This window comes from Alexandromys fortis, unplaced genomic scaffold (genome assembly GCF_014885135.2).
Source record: "Alexandromys fortis isolate MF-2015 unplaced genomic scaffold, M_Fortis_MF-2015_v1.1 scaffold_93, whole genome shotgun sequence".
Taxonomy (NCBI): Eukaryota; Metazoa; Chordata; class Mammalia; order Rodentia; family Cricetidae; genus Alexandromys; species Alexandromys fortis.
Window position 1 is genome coordinate 2,944,000 of NW_026067970.1, and position 17,487 is coordinate 2,961,486.

Consider the following 17,487-nt stretch of genomic DNA (forward strand, 5'->3'; position numbering starts at 1 on the left):
AGACCCTTTTAGGTCCGATTTATTAAAAAAGAGTCCTAAGAAACTGGTTCAACCCAGCCAGGAGATAAGAATGGAGATCTTCGCGGGCCAAGCTCAGGATCCTCTAAGCTACTTCCACCGCCCCTGGATCCTGGTCCCTCGCTGCTCGCCCCTTCCCCAGCCACAGTTACTCCTCCGCAACAGGACTTGCCTAGGTTGCGCAGCAGACGTGTTTGAGGTCCAAGGCAGTCCCAGAACCCCTCCACTGCAGTGTTACGCCCCGGGGCATCCTTTGCCTCTACTGAAGGCTAAGTAGGGGTGCTGCGGCAAGTACCCTGAATCCCATTTCCTACACTGGGGCTGGACTCAGGGCGCATGCGGAATCCGGGATCAGTTGGAGGGTAGGTAAGATTATTTGAGAGCTCAGTTTGCACCTTTAGAGGAAAGGTTGAATTTGGAATTCGTTCTTGGAATGTGTGAAGTTTGGGAGGCCGTAGATAGAATATACGGTATTAACTAATAGCTGTTTTCAGTGGATGTAGATATTGGTGCGCGCACACAATAGCCAGACAAAAACATCTACAAGGAGGAAGGCACATAAGCAATCATAGACACAGAACAACGTGCAGCTGGACACAGAAACCCACACATCCTATTATAGACAGGGAAAACGTGAATACACAACAGATATACACACATTATGGATGTGGAAAAGGGCACAGTCATGAAACCTATAAGCTGTCACACATAAAAATTAGAAATACGCTTTATTCGTCCAAATCTAAACACAAAACATGGAAAAAGAGACATGACACATTTATGCATGAATATTTAAAATTTGGACTCCAGGACAGTTTCTGCACGTTGGCTTCCTCTCGGTCCTTTAACCTGCAGACAGGGCTTGCCCTTTAGCTATGGCCACCTCCCCTAGCCCCAAACCCCATGAAGAAAGCAGTCAGTGTTTCTTTGTCATCAGGCATCTTTATTGTTACATAAAACATACGTAAATGGGCTGGGAAGCATGCCTTCCCTGAACCCCAGGCTGGGTCTAAGGGGGACATGGGACAACACGGGGGGAAAAAAGGGCAGTGGGATGGGTATTAGACCCCTCCCGTCCACAACAGAATTAGTTCAATACAACACACCATGCTACAAAGTCACCCCATTTAAACATCCTTCCCAAATCAAGACATTCCTTTACAAATGATCTCCAAGATTATAGAAATGACCAAAAAAAAATCTGGTTCAAATATACAGTATCTGTCCTAGGTAGGAAAAGTCAGGGCCTAAGTATACATGGCTGAACAGTAGGACACAGAAGCTAGGGAGGGAACAGTGAGGCTGGGAACATCTCCTTAGTCCCACAAAAGCCAGTCTGCAGCGAGCTCAGGAATGCTCCCCTCCAGAAACAGGGGTAATGGCCCTGAATTTGAAGTGCCAAAGCCAAAGAAAGAGGGATTCTAGGTTGCAGCATTTGGTATGCTTTGGAATAAATATATTATTTTTCAATTTAAATAGAAGCCAATGCCCTGGTCCCTGAACCTCATTGCCTTGTCATTGAAGCCTCAGTGACCCCAAAGACTGTCAGCTAGAAGCATCAAGGCCTGGCCTGGGAGGAGTGGGCACGGTGAAGCAGAAAAGCTAGCCAGCACAAAATAGGTAGTTTAGGCCTAGTAGGTAGTACTGGTCACGTGTTTTGCAGGGGTGGGGGGGCAGGTGCTGGGTGTCTGCCACTGTAAGGATGTGGAGGGAGCTTCTTAGGAGTGCGGCCCACTGGGTTGGGCCCATAGGTAGTTTGGGGGTGCCTCTCAAGGAGGCCTGTGCTAGGTAGTATTTTGACTGTGCCAGCGCACACACTGGCCCAGGGTTGGGGGTATCTACTGAGGTCCTCAGAGGCAGAGAGGGTCCCCAAGGTGACCTACTTTCCCCCTGGGAGCTAGAGTGGGTGGTGGGGTGGGTGGGATGAGGGTGGGGACTGATTCCCTCTTTCTCTCTCTCTTTTTTTACACTTTATTCCTCCCCCCCCCCCATTTTTGTAACTAAAATCAGTGAGTCTCTTAAAGACGCTTTTCCGACTGTCCCGTGCAGTCATGGCCCTGTTCCTGGCCCTTTATTCCTCTTCCTCCTCTTCCTCCTCCTCTTCTTCCTCTTCCTCCTCATCCGCCTTGTCAGTAGCTGCCTTGGAGACGGAGGGCACCGCGTCTTCGGGGGGCACAGAGGGAGCCTGGCTCTCATCTTTATGCTCTTTCTTCCACTTCATGCGCCGATTCTGGAACCAGATCTTGATCTGGCGCTCGGTGAGGCAGAGCGCATGGGCGATCTCGATGCGGCGGCGCCGTGTCAGGTAGCGGTTAAAGTGGAATTCCTTCTCCAGCTCCAGCGTCTGGTAGCGCGTGTAGGTCTGGCGTCCCCGCTTTCTATCGGGTCCTGAGAGCAGAAATTTGGACATATAGACAAACAGACAATCAGGCTGCGATGTGGACAGAAGAGTGTTTTAGTCAGGCCCCGCTGTCCAAGAGCCTGTACCTTCTACCCTGCCCAAACCCAGGAGCAACCCCCATCACCCCCAATTGAGCTGGGGGGGGAGTGTGAGAGGAAGACCCCGGGGCCAGACAAGCGAGCCAGTCTGTGAAGAGCCTTACAGCAGAATCCCAACTTTACAACCGGCCTTTCCAGCCGGCTACGTTTCTACAATGTCCTGCTTCCCCTTGACAAAGGGAAATTGTAAATACAGAGTGTGGCAAGTGGGAGACTCTGCACTTTTGCCATTCAAAGGGAAGCTAAGCCGCTTTCCAGCCTGGCTAGAAAGTGGGCAACCCTCCTAGGCAGCCCCATGCTCAAGACCTTCCTGTGGCAATCCCACCCTCTGTCCTATTTGGTCCAGCAAGGGTCTGGAAATGGCCTCTGGTACAGGGGTGAGTGGCATCCCGGAGGTCCTGGCTCTCCTTGCCTTTGAGAACGAAAGCCAGGCCAAAAGAAAAGGAGTAGGGAAGGAAGAGCTGGAATCACGAAAGGAACGGAGAACAGGAAAGAGGACTTAGAGGAGAGAGATTGAGGGAAAGAAAAAGAGGGAGAGGAAGAAGGGGGACGGGGGGGGGGGGAAAGAATGAGAAAGAGAATAGCGGATAAACTTACTGTAAAAATTCCAAGGCAAATGGAGTTAAATAAATTTACGAGGATCGAACCCATTAATTGGGCCATAAAAAGTTTTATGGGCCTCATTTACATACAATGCTATGAGTCTCTCCACGCTGTGGCGCCTCAGCTCTAATTAAAACCAGAAAGGCAGCGCCACCGGGACTTGCGGGGCCGCTGGCTGGAAGCCGCCAGACTGGGCTCCCCGCGCCCCGCGCCGGCACCCCCCCCCCCGCCCCTCTGCTCCGCCCGCACACCGACCCGGCGGACCGAGGCGCCTACCTGAACTGCGCATCCAGGGGTAGATGCGGAAATTGGCCTCGGCCGGGCCATGCAGCACGCCCTCGTCCGCCTTGTCGCAGGCGCCTTTGGCGAGGTCACTGCAGAGCCCGGGGATGTTTTGGTCGTAGGAGGCGCAGGGCAGGTTGTAGGCGTCGGCGCCCAGGCCGTAGCCCGACGCGAAGGGGCTCTGATAAAGGGGGCTGTTGACATTGTATAAGCCCGGCACGGTGGAGGCGAAGGCGCCGGCGCCCGGCCCGTAGCCGCTTCTCTGCGAGTTGGGTGCAAAGGAGCAAGAAGTCGGCTCGGCATTTTGGAAGAGAGAAGCCCCCGCCGTATATTTGCTAAAAAGCGCGTTCACATAATACGAAGAACTCATAATTTTGACCTGTGATTTGTTGTCCGGCAGCTTTCAGTGTCGGTTTTACGAGGTAGCGTGATATATGATAACATTACACCCCCAGATTTACACCAAACCCCATTTTCTTTTGGACGGAGCTCGCCGCGGCACGTGACCGCCCACATGACCGCCTCCGCCAATCTCAGCAGCCCTCACAGGTGGTCTCGCGCCACGGGCCGGCGGCCGCCTAGAATGGAAGGGGAAGAGGCTCAAATACGCGGCCCACGCAGCGGCCTGCACCCCGCCTGCCCCCAGACGCCCGAAGCAGTCAGAGCCCCATCCTGGTGCCCGCGCCTTTGGATGTCCGGCAGGGCTCGCCCCCCACAATCTCATTACCGATTCCTGAACCCCAGATCCAGTGTGTGGATTCCCGCTGTCCCTGTCCTCTCTGCAGACTCAAGCCCCTGAAGGGTCTCTGCAACCTGTCGGCCCAAAGATGGTCTTGAGAGAAAGATCTCTCTGCCCACTCTCTCTCTAAGCAGAACGATTAAGCCCGGATCTGATGCGCCAGGACAAACACCGCAGGCGCAGCGTCTCCTCTAGCTAAGCAGCGAGAATGCTGCCACAAACTGGAACCATGTGGTTTGAATAAAGTCAATGTCTCCCAGCTTCCTTTCTTTAATCGGCGGAGCACTGTTTATCCGCTCTAAAGGAAGCAGTGAAATATTTATCTATTAATGAGCCTCATTTGCCAACAGATTTATTAACATGAGATTCCCTTTCCTCCTCCCGGACACCGCCGCCCTGCAGACTCTCTGCGTTCACTCCTGGGCACCTGGCTGGCCCTTAGCAATCCAGTAGGTGGCTCAACACCCCCTTTGTCCTTCCCACAACCCCTGGTGTTACCCCCGGATCACGGGAAAACTGGGTCATCCTCCCGCAGCTTGGAAGCTTGAGCCCACAATTTTCTAAATACATCCTTCATAATGAAAGGTTTGGAGCAGCTTTCAACCAATTTACCCCTGGACCTCCACTTGTGGGCCGGGAAACGGTAGACTTTTAAATCTGGTTTAGAGAGAAAAGAGGGGGTGTCTCCGGGACTGGGGCTGTAGCCCACGATAAAACCCCGGTTTTTTTAGGAGACTAGAAAAAGCAAATAAGGAACCCTCTCAAGGGCCAACTGGATCTCACAGCTTCACCTTTCTTTCTTTCTGCACAAACGCAGTCTCACTCTCCCAAACAGTCAGTCTCTCACCCTGGGCGCCTACCTTGCGGGGCTTCAGACCCCCAGCAGTGATAGATCAGATGAAGGCCCAGCTGCCCACCGCTCTCTGAAGGATACTTGGGTGAACTCTTTCCCTAAACGCCTCATAAACTGCCCAGGCCGTGCTGGAAGACCAGCCACCTTTTACTGCTCAACTCGATTGCACATCATAAACCCGACTTCACAATGGAATTGCCCCGGAAATGCTCCTCTAAATTATAGAGTTTGGTTGCTGGTGTACAAAGCATTTTCTTATCACTTTCAGTAGGTCCAGGCTACCCCCCTCCCCCGGTTCACCGCATCCTCTCAAGGGGGATCTTGGAAGCACAAAAGAGGAAGGACGGTTCAAATCCCGCTGCAAGGGAGCCCCAGCACCTACCTAGCAAAGGGCCCCAGACTTCGGTAGGGAGGAGGGCAGGTGGGATCTGGGCTATCTCCCCCGGAGCATAGGAACCCTAGGGCGGCAATATCCGGGATCCCCTTTATGGCGGATCAGGATGGGAAACAGAGGGGTAAAACAGGAAGGGGGGGAGAATCCAAATAACAGCGTCTTGTAATAGAGAAATAAAATTCTAAAAAAGCTAAAGGAAGACGAAGCTAACAAAAAGAAGGCTAGGAGATCAAAGTGGAGAAATTAGGCGGCTTTAGACCAATAAATTGTTCCTGGGGTGACACGAAGCAAGGCGCAAAGTGAAAGGCTAGGCAGGCCGCCGCGGTCTGTCTAGACTCTGGCGACTGGCGCAGTCCAAAGCGACGATGTGAAAGTGGAACCTTCCTTTAGAAGAGGCCTGACAACCAGAGTACGGAGCGATTTGCGGTGGCCCAGGAAAAATCACACTCACACGCCTAGGAAGGTCGTCTGTTTTGGGCACGGGCACGACCAAGGAGTCAGGGCAAGAGGCTCTGTCCCCGTTTATCATGGCCAAATATGGTCCAAATTCTGCTGCTTTCAAGGCCTTGGCACTTGTGAGCACAAGTCTTCCATCTGAGCAGGGGTCTCGAGGTCACCGAAAACCCTCCCTTCGTTTTTGAGTCTCTCTTCCCTGGCTAGACTTCACAACACAAAAGTCTGGACAAAATCAGACTCTCAATAAAGTCTATTTAATTCTACGTTCTCTGGCCATTAGTTCCCTATTTATTTGACAGAAATGTATTTCTCAGTATGATAATATTCACATACTATTCAACTCAGGCCCTGGAGAAGACGCCTTATAAACCAGCTTTTAATCTGCAGAACAATCTAAATATTTCTCAACGCTTTCCCAGATTTAGGTCTCAGACCGACTGTCAGAGTTTGCTTCCTGTGTTTCCTGTCGCCAAATAGTCCTCAATGTTTAAATCTAGATATAGAATATAAACTCAGCCCTTGACAGAGAATGGCATTTTCTAGAGAGTCGAATGGTTCCGAGTTTGGGGTCTTTAAATGTTTCTATCCTTCTCCCCCGCATAGACTGCAGGCTTCAGCTTCTGTCCCCCACCTGGCAAGCGAATTGTAGCTTGGATGCGGACATCAATTCCTTCCCGAAGCGAAAAAATAAGCTCGGTTTCTTGCCGGGTCTTGCCTGGATGAAGCCTCTCAAGCAGCGAAAACCAGAGAGCAGCCTGCCGGCCGTCAGTCGGCCAAGGGCAAGGGAGGCTGCCGGCCTAGGCAGTTCACCAGGCCTCTGAGCCCCTAGAGGCCCGCACCTACCGGGGCCTTTGTGATCCGACAGAGAAGGAGTGCCCCCAACCTGTGACTTTCATTGTTATATAAACGGAAGCTTCTATTTGTGCCCACTGGTTAGCGGGTTCGCCGCTTATTTGCAGTTACATAAAAAAGATTTCTGAGGATTAGGGTAGGCGAGCACCGGTGACTCTCCAGGAAGCTATAAAGCCTTTCTTACAAGCACAGGCTGTGAAGTAGTGTGTTACATACAGAAATACAATCATGCTGTGTGTCTGTAATGCCCACGTGAATATAGGAAGATTTTATAAAAAGGGAGTAGGAGGGAGAGAGAGAGACGGAGACCCAGGAGAGATGTCAGCCAAAATCGAGTCCCTAGTTTTATAACGTGTTCAGCACGGAGATGCGAGTCGTAAGCGTTTTGTGGGTTTGGCCGAGACTATTACGACCCAAATAAATGCACAGCACAGGCTTTACTTGAGGCGCTTCGAAGGACTGGTTCTCTGTCTGCTCCTGTGTTTTCTTTCCAAAACCATCCTACACCGGGGGCTGATCCTCGCACCCGGCCTCATTTGCTCCAGAGTATGTCCCTGTATCTAGTATTAAAAGTAGGCTGGGAGTGGATTGGGTTTATTTATTTGTTTGTTTGTTTATTTATTTATTTATTTATTTTGCTTTTAGCCTCCACAGCCGGCGACACCAGCCACAGTAGCCTTGGTATTCCATTGCCAAAGAAATATCTCTGCCAGAGAAACTAGGGCGATTTCAACCTCGTGACCGCCAGTCCTGGAGCTCCGATGTTATTCTACTTATTTAAACATATCATTTATTTCCAAATACAGTTACTAGTGTATGACCTGAGTTACCAGAGTGCGGCCAAAATTCGCGGCACTTCTACACTAGATAACCACCAAATACGGTTTTATAACTAACCAATTTTCAGCCGCCGAATTTTAAAGTCAGATATTCAAACCGGCCGAGTCCTGACGTCTGTGCTCTCTCGCTCTCTTTCTGGTCCTGGCCCGCTAGGCCCTAAACCAGGGCGCAGGTTTCGGGGCCTCGAGGGTCGGCGGAACCCGTGGTCACTGGGTGCTTTCTTTGTGGGGTCATCTAGTCCTGGGGATGTTGGTTTTCGATCCCTTGTCCGTCTGTCCGTCCGTCCATCGTGAATGACCGTCCCCGCGCGCCTCGCTACCCCTAGGTCACTGCTGGGTTGGGGACTGTGACCCCGGAATGGAACCTGCTCTCTGAGCTGCAGTCCCGCACCTTCCGCACCACGGCTCCCACGCAATGCAGTGGTCTCCGAATAGAGCCTGAGATGAGAGAAGCGAGCGCCGGCGGTCAGGCAAGCCCCGGCGCATGCTTGTGTCCCCGGGAGGCTTTCAGGTTGGCATGAGCAGCAGGGAAAATAAACGACTGCTGGTCACGCAGATCCCATTCCAGAAAGGCGCGTTTCAAGTCGACATTTTAGGAGCTTCCTAGGTCGCGGCGGCGGGAGATGGCGGCTGGAGTGCCTCTTGCGTGGAGCCACACTGCCATCTCCTGGATTTTTCTTGGCACTGCAGCCGCAACGGCTCGGGCCCGCGTGAACTTCGGCAGCGCCGGTGACCCCACCAGTGTCCCACTCCCATGGGCGGAGCGAGGGCCCTGTCCCCCAGGATCCTCGGGGAGCCGGGAATCTACGCTGCAGAAAGGGCAATGCCCATAAAAAAGGGCTGTTTCCGCAGTGTCTTTATCGGAGGCAGACAGAGCAAACAAATGAAAGGGTTTTGGTGGGATACCCTAATTGGAGCTGGACAGTTGTAAACTCATTAAGAGCCGAATTCCAGACAGTTCGCAGACCTTCCTTTATGGCACACCCTTACTGCCCAGGCTTTGAAGTTCTTTCTGTCTGCAACAACAGAGGGCATGCCAACCTGGCGGCGCATTGTGGGTGGGGGCGCCCCATCCACCGGCGCCCTGATACCCCTTTCTCGCATTAGGAGCCGGTCAACATTACGGGGCAGGGAGGGGGGAGAGTTGTGAAGAAAAGGAGTTTGGGGGAGAAGCAAAGCAGAATCCTCTGGCTTCATCTGGAAGGCGCTTGAGCCTCCGAAATTATAGCTGTTCCCCCCACGCAGCCCTTTACACCCCATAAAGGGTAACAGCCCTCATTTTCTTTTATGGCACTTTGGGGCTTGTCGGTTGCTAAGGCCTGCTTCTCTGAGGACTTAAGCTCCGGAGGTGGCGTAGCAGTGTAGGACGCAGACACCGGCTCCCCTCCCCAACCTACACTGGACCGGTTGGCAGGACCCAGTGGGGCAGGAGGGTGCAGATTTTCCATCTCCTGGAAAGCTCCGAATATATCAAGGGCCCACTTCATTGTCCATATCTGGCTCCCATTCATCTCTTCAGAGCAGGCCACAGGCCCTCAGCTTCTGGTCCTGCGCCCCTTAACTCGACCATTCTACTTCCAAAGGCCCCAGTCCTTTTTGTGGGTTCAGGTTTGGGAAATTTTTTTGAGGCACCAAAATGGAAAAAAAAAAAAGACTTTTCCACCGCTGCTGGCCACCGCTGCCCAGTGCTTCTGTCCAGGACCTCAGATGCCTCTCTTGCCTTCTGACAAATAAGACACGAGGCCCAAGTGAATGGCTATGCCCAGAGTTGTGTCCCCCACCACCCCCACCGCTTTCTACCCCTGCTTCTACCGACCCGGTAACCGGATGAGTCGGGAGAGTTTAGGCCTGGCCGGACTGGTTACCGCAGATGCCGGCTCAAGCACCTTGCTGAAGACAGAATTAGGGTTCTTTCCCTTCATCTCAGCCCTGCCTCCACCCAGAAAATAGACCCAGAAAAAGAAGGTACAAAGAACAGATCCGCACAAAGTAAAAGAATCAATATATTTTATTTGGCAAAAGTTAAATATTTCAACACAACAATTTGGTCAGTAGGCCTTGAGGTAACTATTGCAAAATATACAGTGTACGCTCAGTCAGATGGGAACCCCAAATTCATCAAGGATACAAATCTACAGTAGCCTAATGGCGGTTTCATGGTGTATAATTTATTATCAATAAGATTAACTCCATTACAATAAGCACTCATTCCCCCCCCCCCAATTAAAATTAAGCGTAAACCATAGGTAGTAACCCTCTGCACATATGTATAGCTCCGAAATTCCTTATTTCTCCTCTGGTGCAAAAACAATTTTCAAGCTTGTCTGATTATGCGAGTCTCTTTAATATGGAGATTCTATATACATTGGACAAGACTGGAGTCTAGAACATGTAAAGATGAAGATGCCCACATTTCAACAGGAGAGACATGGCGAATCTCTGCGTCCTGGAGAACTACCTGCCTTCTCTTTCTGAGTCTGATTTCACTGGGAAATCCTTACAGCTAGTGCACAGTATCCCACTACAGAGCTATACGCAATGCAACTGCTTCTCTTCCCCCTAAGCAACCTGAGTTCAAATCGAATTCTAGCTTCCACGATCACAAATGGGTGCCTCACCCAGCACAGAAGTTTGGGTCACAAAACATAATTACCACAGTAAAACACAGTGTTCAAGTATTTTGGCAGCGTGACCTGCCACACAAAGAGCAAATTAAATTAACTACAGAGACTAAAAACTATACAGCCCGTCAACAATTGTGCATTTTATATAAAAAGGTAGTTTTTTTTTTCTCCTTTTGCTTTTAGTCAGAAGCAGGTAGATTTTTTTTAAATATATATATACAAGCTAGCAGTACAGCCATCAGAGCTAATGCCCTCCCTTGTGTGTGTGTCTTATAGAAAATGGAAAGCATACAATACCTCCTCCAATAAAGCCGCAGGCCTAGGAGCCAGCCTGAGCAGGGACTGCCAGGGGGAGATGAGGCCTGGGGTTTAGAGCCGCTTTGAGCGGGTAGGATAGAGGGAGAGGAGGAAGAAGAAAACAGACAGTCCTTTCTTTTTCTTTCTAGCTTGCTCTTTCCTAAATGAGCCCCGCATGGCTCATTCGTCTTTTGCTCGGTCCTTGTTGATCTTCTTCATTTTCATCCTGCGGTTCTGGAACCAGATCTTGACCTGCCTCTCGGTGAGGTTGAGCAGCCGGGCCACCTCGTACCTCCGGTCCCTCGTGAGATACATGTTGAACAGAAACTCTTTCTCCAGTTCGAGCGTCTGATGCTTTGTATACGGGCACCGTTTCTTCCGTGTGGAGCGAGCATGAAGCCAGTTGGCGGCCGGGTTATCTGCAGGGGAGAGAGACACTAGTTTAGAAGAAGGTATCCTGGAAGGGTGGGAAGGAGCTGAAGTGCAGGATGCCGCTGAATTGGTTAGAGAAAACACAATGAGCCCTGGCAGACGGACCCACGGAGGGTCACCTACACCAGCACCCCTCCAATCCCCGCCCTCCTCTCTCCCGTCCCCTGCTCTCCTTCCTCTCACAGTCTGCACGTTGTGAAAGAGTGAAATTTGGAAACCATTTTCTTTTTGCCAGCAAAGTAAAGAGCAGGCTGCCCTGTGTCCGTGAGGCAAGATTAAACACGAATGCTCTTTCTCTCTTCAGCGTCTCCCTTCCCCGGCTTCCCTGCGACAGTCCCCACTCTATTTGACCTTCCCGGAAGGCCTTGGGAGCTAGGCGGGAGGCTGGACGCCCCAAGGCCTTTGATCGCAGCTCCACTTTATTTGAATAAATCTGGCCAAGGGACCCCTCGTGGCTCCATAGGCCGCAGCCTCATCGTGGGCAGGATTTATGCAGCCACCGGCCGAAAGCAAGAAGTGGAGGGAATCGGAGGTCTCCCCAAGCGTCCCGGGTCAGGTTGCCCGGCTGACGTTGCTCCCGCAGTTCATAAACAATCTAGCCGCACAAAAGACTTCTCTGCGTTGCTTTCGAAGAACCGCCCAAAGTCTGTCTGTCCTGGGCCTGGGCCGTTTAGCAGAGGGGCGGCGGGTCTCGGCTCAATTCGCTGCGCCCGCCCCGCCCCCTCTTGCTGCAGCATCCTCCTCCCCTTCCCCCAGCCGACCCGGACTGCTCCGCGCAGTTCTCAGGAATTGGGGCCCCTATCTTGGGTGTTCCAAACACCAACTTCTGGTTCTCGACCCCCAGATTCAGAGGCTCCCATCGAGGACGAAGGCAGGCTCGAGAGAAAGTTGACGCGCTGGTAGATCCCGGTGGCCGGCGTGGAGGCAGCGGCCGGCTTGCAGGGAGGAGACACTTACTGGGATCGATGGGGGGCTTGTCTCCGCCGCTCTCATTCTCGGCATTGTTTTCGGAGAAGGCGCCTTCGCTGGGTTGTTTTTCTCTATCAACTGGAGGAGAACCACAAGCATAGTCAGTCAGGGACAAAGTGTGAGTGTCAAGCGTGGGACAGTCACCCCTTCTGGCCGACAGCGGTTCAGGTTTAATGCCATAAGGCCGGCTGGAGGGCAAGCCCGCGAAGGAGAGCGCACCGGGCGTGGGCTCCAGCCAGGAGCGCATGTACCTGCCGTCCGGCGCCGCCGCGGCCACGGGCGCCTGGGGGTGCACGTAGGGGTGGTGGTGGTGATACACGGCGGCAGGCACCGCATTGGCGCCCGCCGCGTGCACCGGGTTCCACGAGGCACCGAACACCGCCGCCTTGGATTGGAAGCTGCAAGGGCTAAAGTCGGGGTGTTCGGCCAGTGCTGCCGCCTGTCTTGGGGGTTGGCTCAGGGCCCCTGGAGCGTAGCGTCCGGCGCCCAGCTCGTCAGCAGCGTCGGCGCCCAGCAGGAAGGAGTCCACATAGTAGTTGCCGAGGGCCCCGGTGGTGGCCATCGCAGTAGCCCGCGCCTGACCGGCCCAACCCGACCCGCCGAAATTATGAAACTGCAGATTTCATGTAACAACTTGGTGGCACCAGGGGGGGGGAGTGAAGTACAGTCACCTAATAAGTTGCCGGCGCCCGCGCCCCCATTGGCCACGCGCGTCACGTGTCCGCCCGGCAGAACAATAACGCGTAAATCACTCCGCACGCTATTAATGGCCCGGTGTTTTGCAGTCATAATTTTTATAGCAAAAGCCATATGTTTTTATGCAAAGGGATCGCGCCGCTCCACAATCTGGTTTGTTTTAATTGTGGCCAACGAAGATTAAAAGATCAAATCTGGCCTTGCCTCTGTACTCTGCCTTGTCACCCCCTCTACACACACACACACACACACACACACACACACACACACACACACCAGACACACACACTTCTTAAGCGGACTATTTTATATCACAATTAATCACGCCATCAGGAAGGCGCGGGTCCCGCGTGCGAGTGCGGCCAGCAGAGCCCCTCACATAAAATTAGACAATAATTGAAGCCATAAAAAAAGCAGCCAAATCGCATTCTCACTCTACTGTATTTAAATCTATATTTATGATATTTCATAAGGAGTTATTGTTTCGGAAGCCACACAGGCTGGTGGGAAGTCAGGAACAACCAACAGATTCTTTTGCCTCACTGCGGCTCCCTGTAAAAATTTATGAGGACTTGGAAAGGTTAAATTAGACTGTTGTGTTTGGTTGGTGAGCACCCTGTAAATAATCCTTTCGGTCCTCCGAGATGCGAGTTTCCCCCCAGGCCCGCCTCAAAAAGTCAAATACAGGCTCTCTTCACCTCAGAGTGACCACCTCCCCTGCCGCGTCGCACCATCCCATGATGCCACAACCACCTAGACTGGGTTACCGGGCCTTGCTAGACCAGTACTTAGTCAGACGCTTGCACAGCACCCAAATCGTCCTTACTCCACAAGGGAAGGCTCCACAGAGAAACTGCCAAGAAGGGAACTGCCAGCTGCCTGCAAGGGTTTAAGGATCTAATTGTGTCACAAGCACCGCCTGGGCCCAGGCCCACGACTTTGAGCACAAGCGGTTCAGCGGATGATTTCTCAACCAGCAACCCGGTTCTCAGCTCCATCATCTGTAAGCCTTCTCCCCGGACCGAAGTTGGGGGAAAAACATCAGTACTAGGGGAATTTGTTTTGCTGAAGGGCAACCGAGCCTAAAAGAAGAGCATCAGCATTGGTAGTGGCCTTTCCAGGGCCCAGTACGAGCCCTTCCGGATCCTTTCCTCCTCATTTTCCCTCCCATTCCCCCCACTACCCCCTCCATTCCTTCCACTCTCTTCCCTTCTTTCTTTTCTCCTTCTCCCTCCCTCCCTTTTTCTTCCTTCCTGTCTCTAGCCTTGGTTTTCTGTGAAACAAAGCAACAGAGATCCCCAAAACTAGGCAACTAACAGCTCAAGTCCAGTGCTACAGATCCACCCGGGAGGAGCATTGGACATTGACTTTAATCTCATCCTTTGGCCAAATGGAGGATGTTGTTTCTCACCCCTTAGAATCTTTCGGGGATGAGAGAAAGTGAAAAGGCCACAGCCACTGTTGTTCATTGGGGGGGGGGGGGTGACCCTATCCCAATTCGGAACACAAAGCAACAACTCCTAGAAACTGTGTAATGAAATTCACGTGTGATTTCTGCGCCTCCCAAGAGTGTGTTTCTCATTACCTCACTTCACTATAAGCAAAACGGCTGGCCTAAGACACTTCCATCTTTCTTTTTGCCTACTTTCTCACAAAATAGCTCAAGGAAACACCTTCCAACACTCTAACACATTCCCATTCCAGGAGATAGGAATCGCCACAATATTAGGCTCTTCCAGCTAGGAAAGCTATGCCACCCCAGGAATACAAGCCTCCTTCTTTGCTTGTCGGCAGGAAGAAGAAAGTGGCCAACACCAGGAACTGGAAGTGGCTTGTCCCTGCTGCCTCAGTCCCCTCCCCCTAATATTTTCCTTTTCTTGCAAATTTTTCCAAGTCATTCTTACCCCTACACCCCCCCACACACACAGTCCAAGGTGTTCTAAATATCCGGCAGTCCTCTGAGGTGCAGATTTTCATTTAGGCGATGACCCTGGAGTATGCCTCTGCTCTAAACTGTCTGTGAGTGGCAGAGCATGCCTGTCTGCCTTTTTTTTTTTTTTTTTTTTTTTTTACCAAGAGCAGACATGGGTTGTTATTATTATTATTGTAGCTTTTAAAACACCATTAGTCTCCAAGTAGGAGAATTACAAAATAAATACCAGGCATTGAGTGTCAAGCAGCTGTTTACTGGTGGGAGAAGGGGGAGGACTCCCCAAAAGCAGATACTGTTCTTGTAAGCCCAGAGATTGGATGCTAGAGTAGCGTTTTATTCTTCCTTTCTTTTGGATGTGAAAAGGTTTGAATGCACATCTAGAAACAATAAATGGTTATAATGACAAACCACAGCATTCCCAACTGAGAATCTTCCTGAAACCTTGGCCTCTGAAATAAATCCAATACCGGGATCCAGAAAATGGCAGAGCAGAGTTGGCGGGAACCGGGAGTACTGGTATTTCAGATAACAGGTTGTTGAGCTCAGCAAGGAAAACAATTCCCAGCCTAAGCTGGGAAAGCTGGGAAGGGAAACAGAATTCTGTGGTCTCAGGCTAGAGAGTGTTCTGCAGGGGGGAAGGGATGGTTTGTTTTCAGTTTTCTGTATTGAGAGTGATTAGGGTGGCTTTCATAGATTGCGATTTAAAATCAATACTTAAGCCTGTGTCCTTTTAGTTCTTAAATGTGGCATTGTTTCTACTCATTTAAAAGGTAGTGGACTTGGGAAAGGCCTCCTTCCCAAACACCCAGCTGGATAAGGGGTGGGGGGGTGTGGGGGGGACGGGACTAGGCTAACGTTTTCTGGATCTGCTACCGCTGGCAAGACAGCAAGCAGTCAAGCCTTGGCCCCAGCGAGGCTCCTTCATCACGGTCAAAGCCCGAGTTAGGGCCGGTAAAGCTGGCAGAGCCGACCTGAAGCTTCCTGCCGGGAGCTCTTTTGGTAACCAGGCTCCAGAGAACCTAGGCCGGGCTTCCGCTCTGATTCCAGCTTCCGAACCAGTGGAACTAGCGAAGGTTTCCTTCCCTGTCCTCGGTATGGGCACACAAAGACGCCGCGGGTACCCTCTCAGCGGATCTCTCAGGCAGCTGCTAACGCAAGGCCGCCGCCATCCGGTCGTGATCGTAACCGAGGCCTTGTCTGCGCAGAGGCCCACCAGGCCAAAAACCGCGTACCCGAACAGCCTCCTTTATGCACCCCTTCCTCAGCAGACTCAAGCTCGTGCACCGAGAGAAAAATGAAAGCTTCAAAAACTTTCTCTAAGCTAGCCCTTTCCCCTCGGGAATGGCGATTTGGAAAGGAAACGAGAGACAGAGAACTGGACAGAAAGATGCAAAACACAAGAAAAAAGAAACGGAAATAAGGGAAAGAGCAACGAAAAGGAAAAAGAAAAGGATAAGAAAGAAAGAAGGAAAGAGGATGGAAATACGTGAAATACACAGCGGCGACTTGGGGAGCAGAGGGCGTGCTTGCAGGCGGAAGGGTAAGCGACAAGACCAGGCAGGATACCAGCCCCGGAAGGTCCCGACTCTCCTATCTCAGCCCTCAGCCCGGGGATCTACGGGGCGAACGAATTTTCCCTCGGTTCAAGGCGGGTTTACAGTGGTGCATCCGTGTCCCAGCCCAGTCTCGCAGGAGAAGGTAGAGCCCCAGACAGGCGCAGGTCTAGGTAGGGAGAGCTCAGACAGCGAGAGAGCGCCCCTGACCTTGAATGGCCCGGGGTCCAGAATTCTTACCACGCCCCCGGCGCCCCAGAATCAGCCCCTAACCTGACCGTACCTGCCCCGGGCCAGGTGTGGGGCGCAGAGCGTGAGGCGGGCTGGGTGGCACAGCGCAGAGGACCCGAAGCTCCTCCTGCACTGGGGATCCGAGGATGCCACCGCAGGCCTGGCACGATTAGGGCCTTGATGGCCGTCCTGGCCACCCCGCTGGTACCTGGAGACGCTTTCAACTGAAGTAATGAAGGCAGTGTCGTGCTGTCGAGAGAAAGGTGGATCCCAACAACAGGAAACTACCTAAATCACCGACCAGTTCTGTTGCTGCCGGCGCCGGGCTGCCTCGCCCGCCGCCGCCTCCGCTGCCGCCACCGTCGCCACCAAGGAAAGAGCCCTGCGCTGTGATCGTGCCCAGACCAGCCCTCCGCACCCTGCGCCAGCCACTGCTCTAAACCCGTGGTAGAGGAAAAAGCCACCGGTCCGCAGGAAGGTATGCCTAGGAGAATGAGAGAGTAAAAGGGAGAAGGGGGGAGGAGAAAAGACGAGGAAAAAGCAAAGGGGGGAGACGAGAAGAGAGGGGAGACCGAGCGGCCTGCCGAGGGTTCCCGAGATTCTACAGCTTCACGAAGCAGAACAGTACGGCAGCCTCCTCGGACGACCGGAAAGCGCAGGGGACAGCACCGAGCCCAGTCCTGTGTCTGGTCGCGGCCTCTTCGACTTGCTCCCCTGCTCCCCGCAGCCTCTCGCTCCCCCCGCATCTCCCTCCTAACCGCCCGCCCGCTGAGGCGCGCGCTCCCGCGACCCTCCCCCCCTTAGCCGCTCCCCCCCACCTCCGGCGTGCAGGAAACGCGTGGCCTAGCGGAGGGCCGCCAGGTGGGGGAGGCCCGGCAGGGGGAGGGGGTGACCCTGGACAGCTCGGCCCCGGTCCACTTAACCGCTGCCTCAGGCACCAGTGGTGCTGTGAGTGGGCTCTCCTCCGCGGATTTAGGGCGTGGTGTCTTCTGGGACCTGGACACCCGCAAAATAACTGGCCTCTGTGAGTCTCTCTGGGGCTCCCGAAAGAAATCCTGTTTAGCTTCCTCTGTCTATGCAGCTCTCCTCTCAACTGAAACCACTGGTCCAAGACAGCCACAATCCAGATATACTAGCAAGTCATAAAACTGAACAAAAGCCGACAAACCTTAAGGCACCAGGGCTATAGGGCCCAGACAAATTACGACCGTCTAGGT

General features: G+C 52.7%; 2 protein-coding genes across 4 annotated transcripts; both read right to left on the reverse strand.

The window, feature by feature from the left end:
- Nucleotides 1-2,076: 2,076 nt before the first annotated feature.
- On the reverse strand, nucleotides 2,077-5,715 carry Hoxa7 (homeobox A7). 2 transcript variants are annotated; one of them, XM_050155448.1, is made up of 3 exons: nucleotides 5,377-5,715; nucleotides 3,397-3,980; nucleotides 2,077-2,406 (listed from the first exon to the last, which is right to left on the reverse strand). In XM_050155448.1, exons 2-3 carry the CDS (start codon nucleotides 3,770-3,772, stop codon nucleotides 2,090-2,092), a joined length of 693 nt encoding a protein of 230 aa, XP_050011405.1. In that variant the 5' UTR covers nucleotides 3,773-3,980; nucleotides 5,377-5,715; the 3' UTR covers nucleotides 2,077-2,089. The 2 variants fall into 2 exon arrangements, with proteins under 2 accessions (XP_050011405.1, XP_050011406.1); XM_050155449.1 differs by lacking the exon at nucleotides 5,377-5,715 and adding an exon at nucleotides 4,130-4,372.
- Nucleotides 5,716-9,525: 3,810 nt separating this feature from the next.
- On the reverse strand, nucleotides 9,526-17,478 carry Hoxa9 (homeobox A9). 2 transcript variants are annotated; one of them, XM_050155542.1, is made up of 2 exons: nucleotides 11,846-13,718; nucleotides 9,526-10,875 (listed from the first exon to the last, which is right to left on the reverse strand). In XM_050155542.1, exons 1-2 carry the CDS (start codon nucleotides 12,417-12,419, stop codon nucleotides 10,637-10,639), a joined length of 813 nt encoding a protein of 270 aa, XP_050011499.1. In that variant the 5' UTR covers nucleotides 12,420-13,718; the 3' UTR covers nucleotides 9,526-10,636. The 2 variants fall into 2 exon arrangements, 1 of the variants encoding a protein (XP_050011499.1); XR_007594194.1 differs by having other exon boundaries at nucleotides 10,766-10,875; nucleotides 11,072-17,478.
- Between the last annotated feature and the right edge of the window lie 9 nt (nucleotides 17,479-17,487).

Coding starts and splice junctions, on each gene's coding strand:
- Hoxa7 (XM_050155448.1), bottom strand. CDS start 3,772: ATGAGTTCTTCGTATTATGTGAACGCGCTTTTTAGCAAATATACGGCG. Junction 2,407..3,396: donor CCCCTGGATGCGCAGTTCAG/GTAGGCGCCTCG, acceptor TTCTGCTCTCAG/GACCCGATAGAAAGCGGGGA.
- Hoxa9 (XM_050155542.1), bottom strand. CDS start 12,419: ATGGCCACCACCGGGGCCCTCGGCAACTACTATGTGGACTCCTTCCTG. Junction 10,876..11,845: donor CAAGCCCCCCATCGATCCCA/GTAAGTGTCTCC, acceptor TCTCCCCTGCAG/ATAACCCGGCCGCCAACTGG.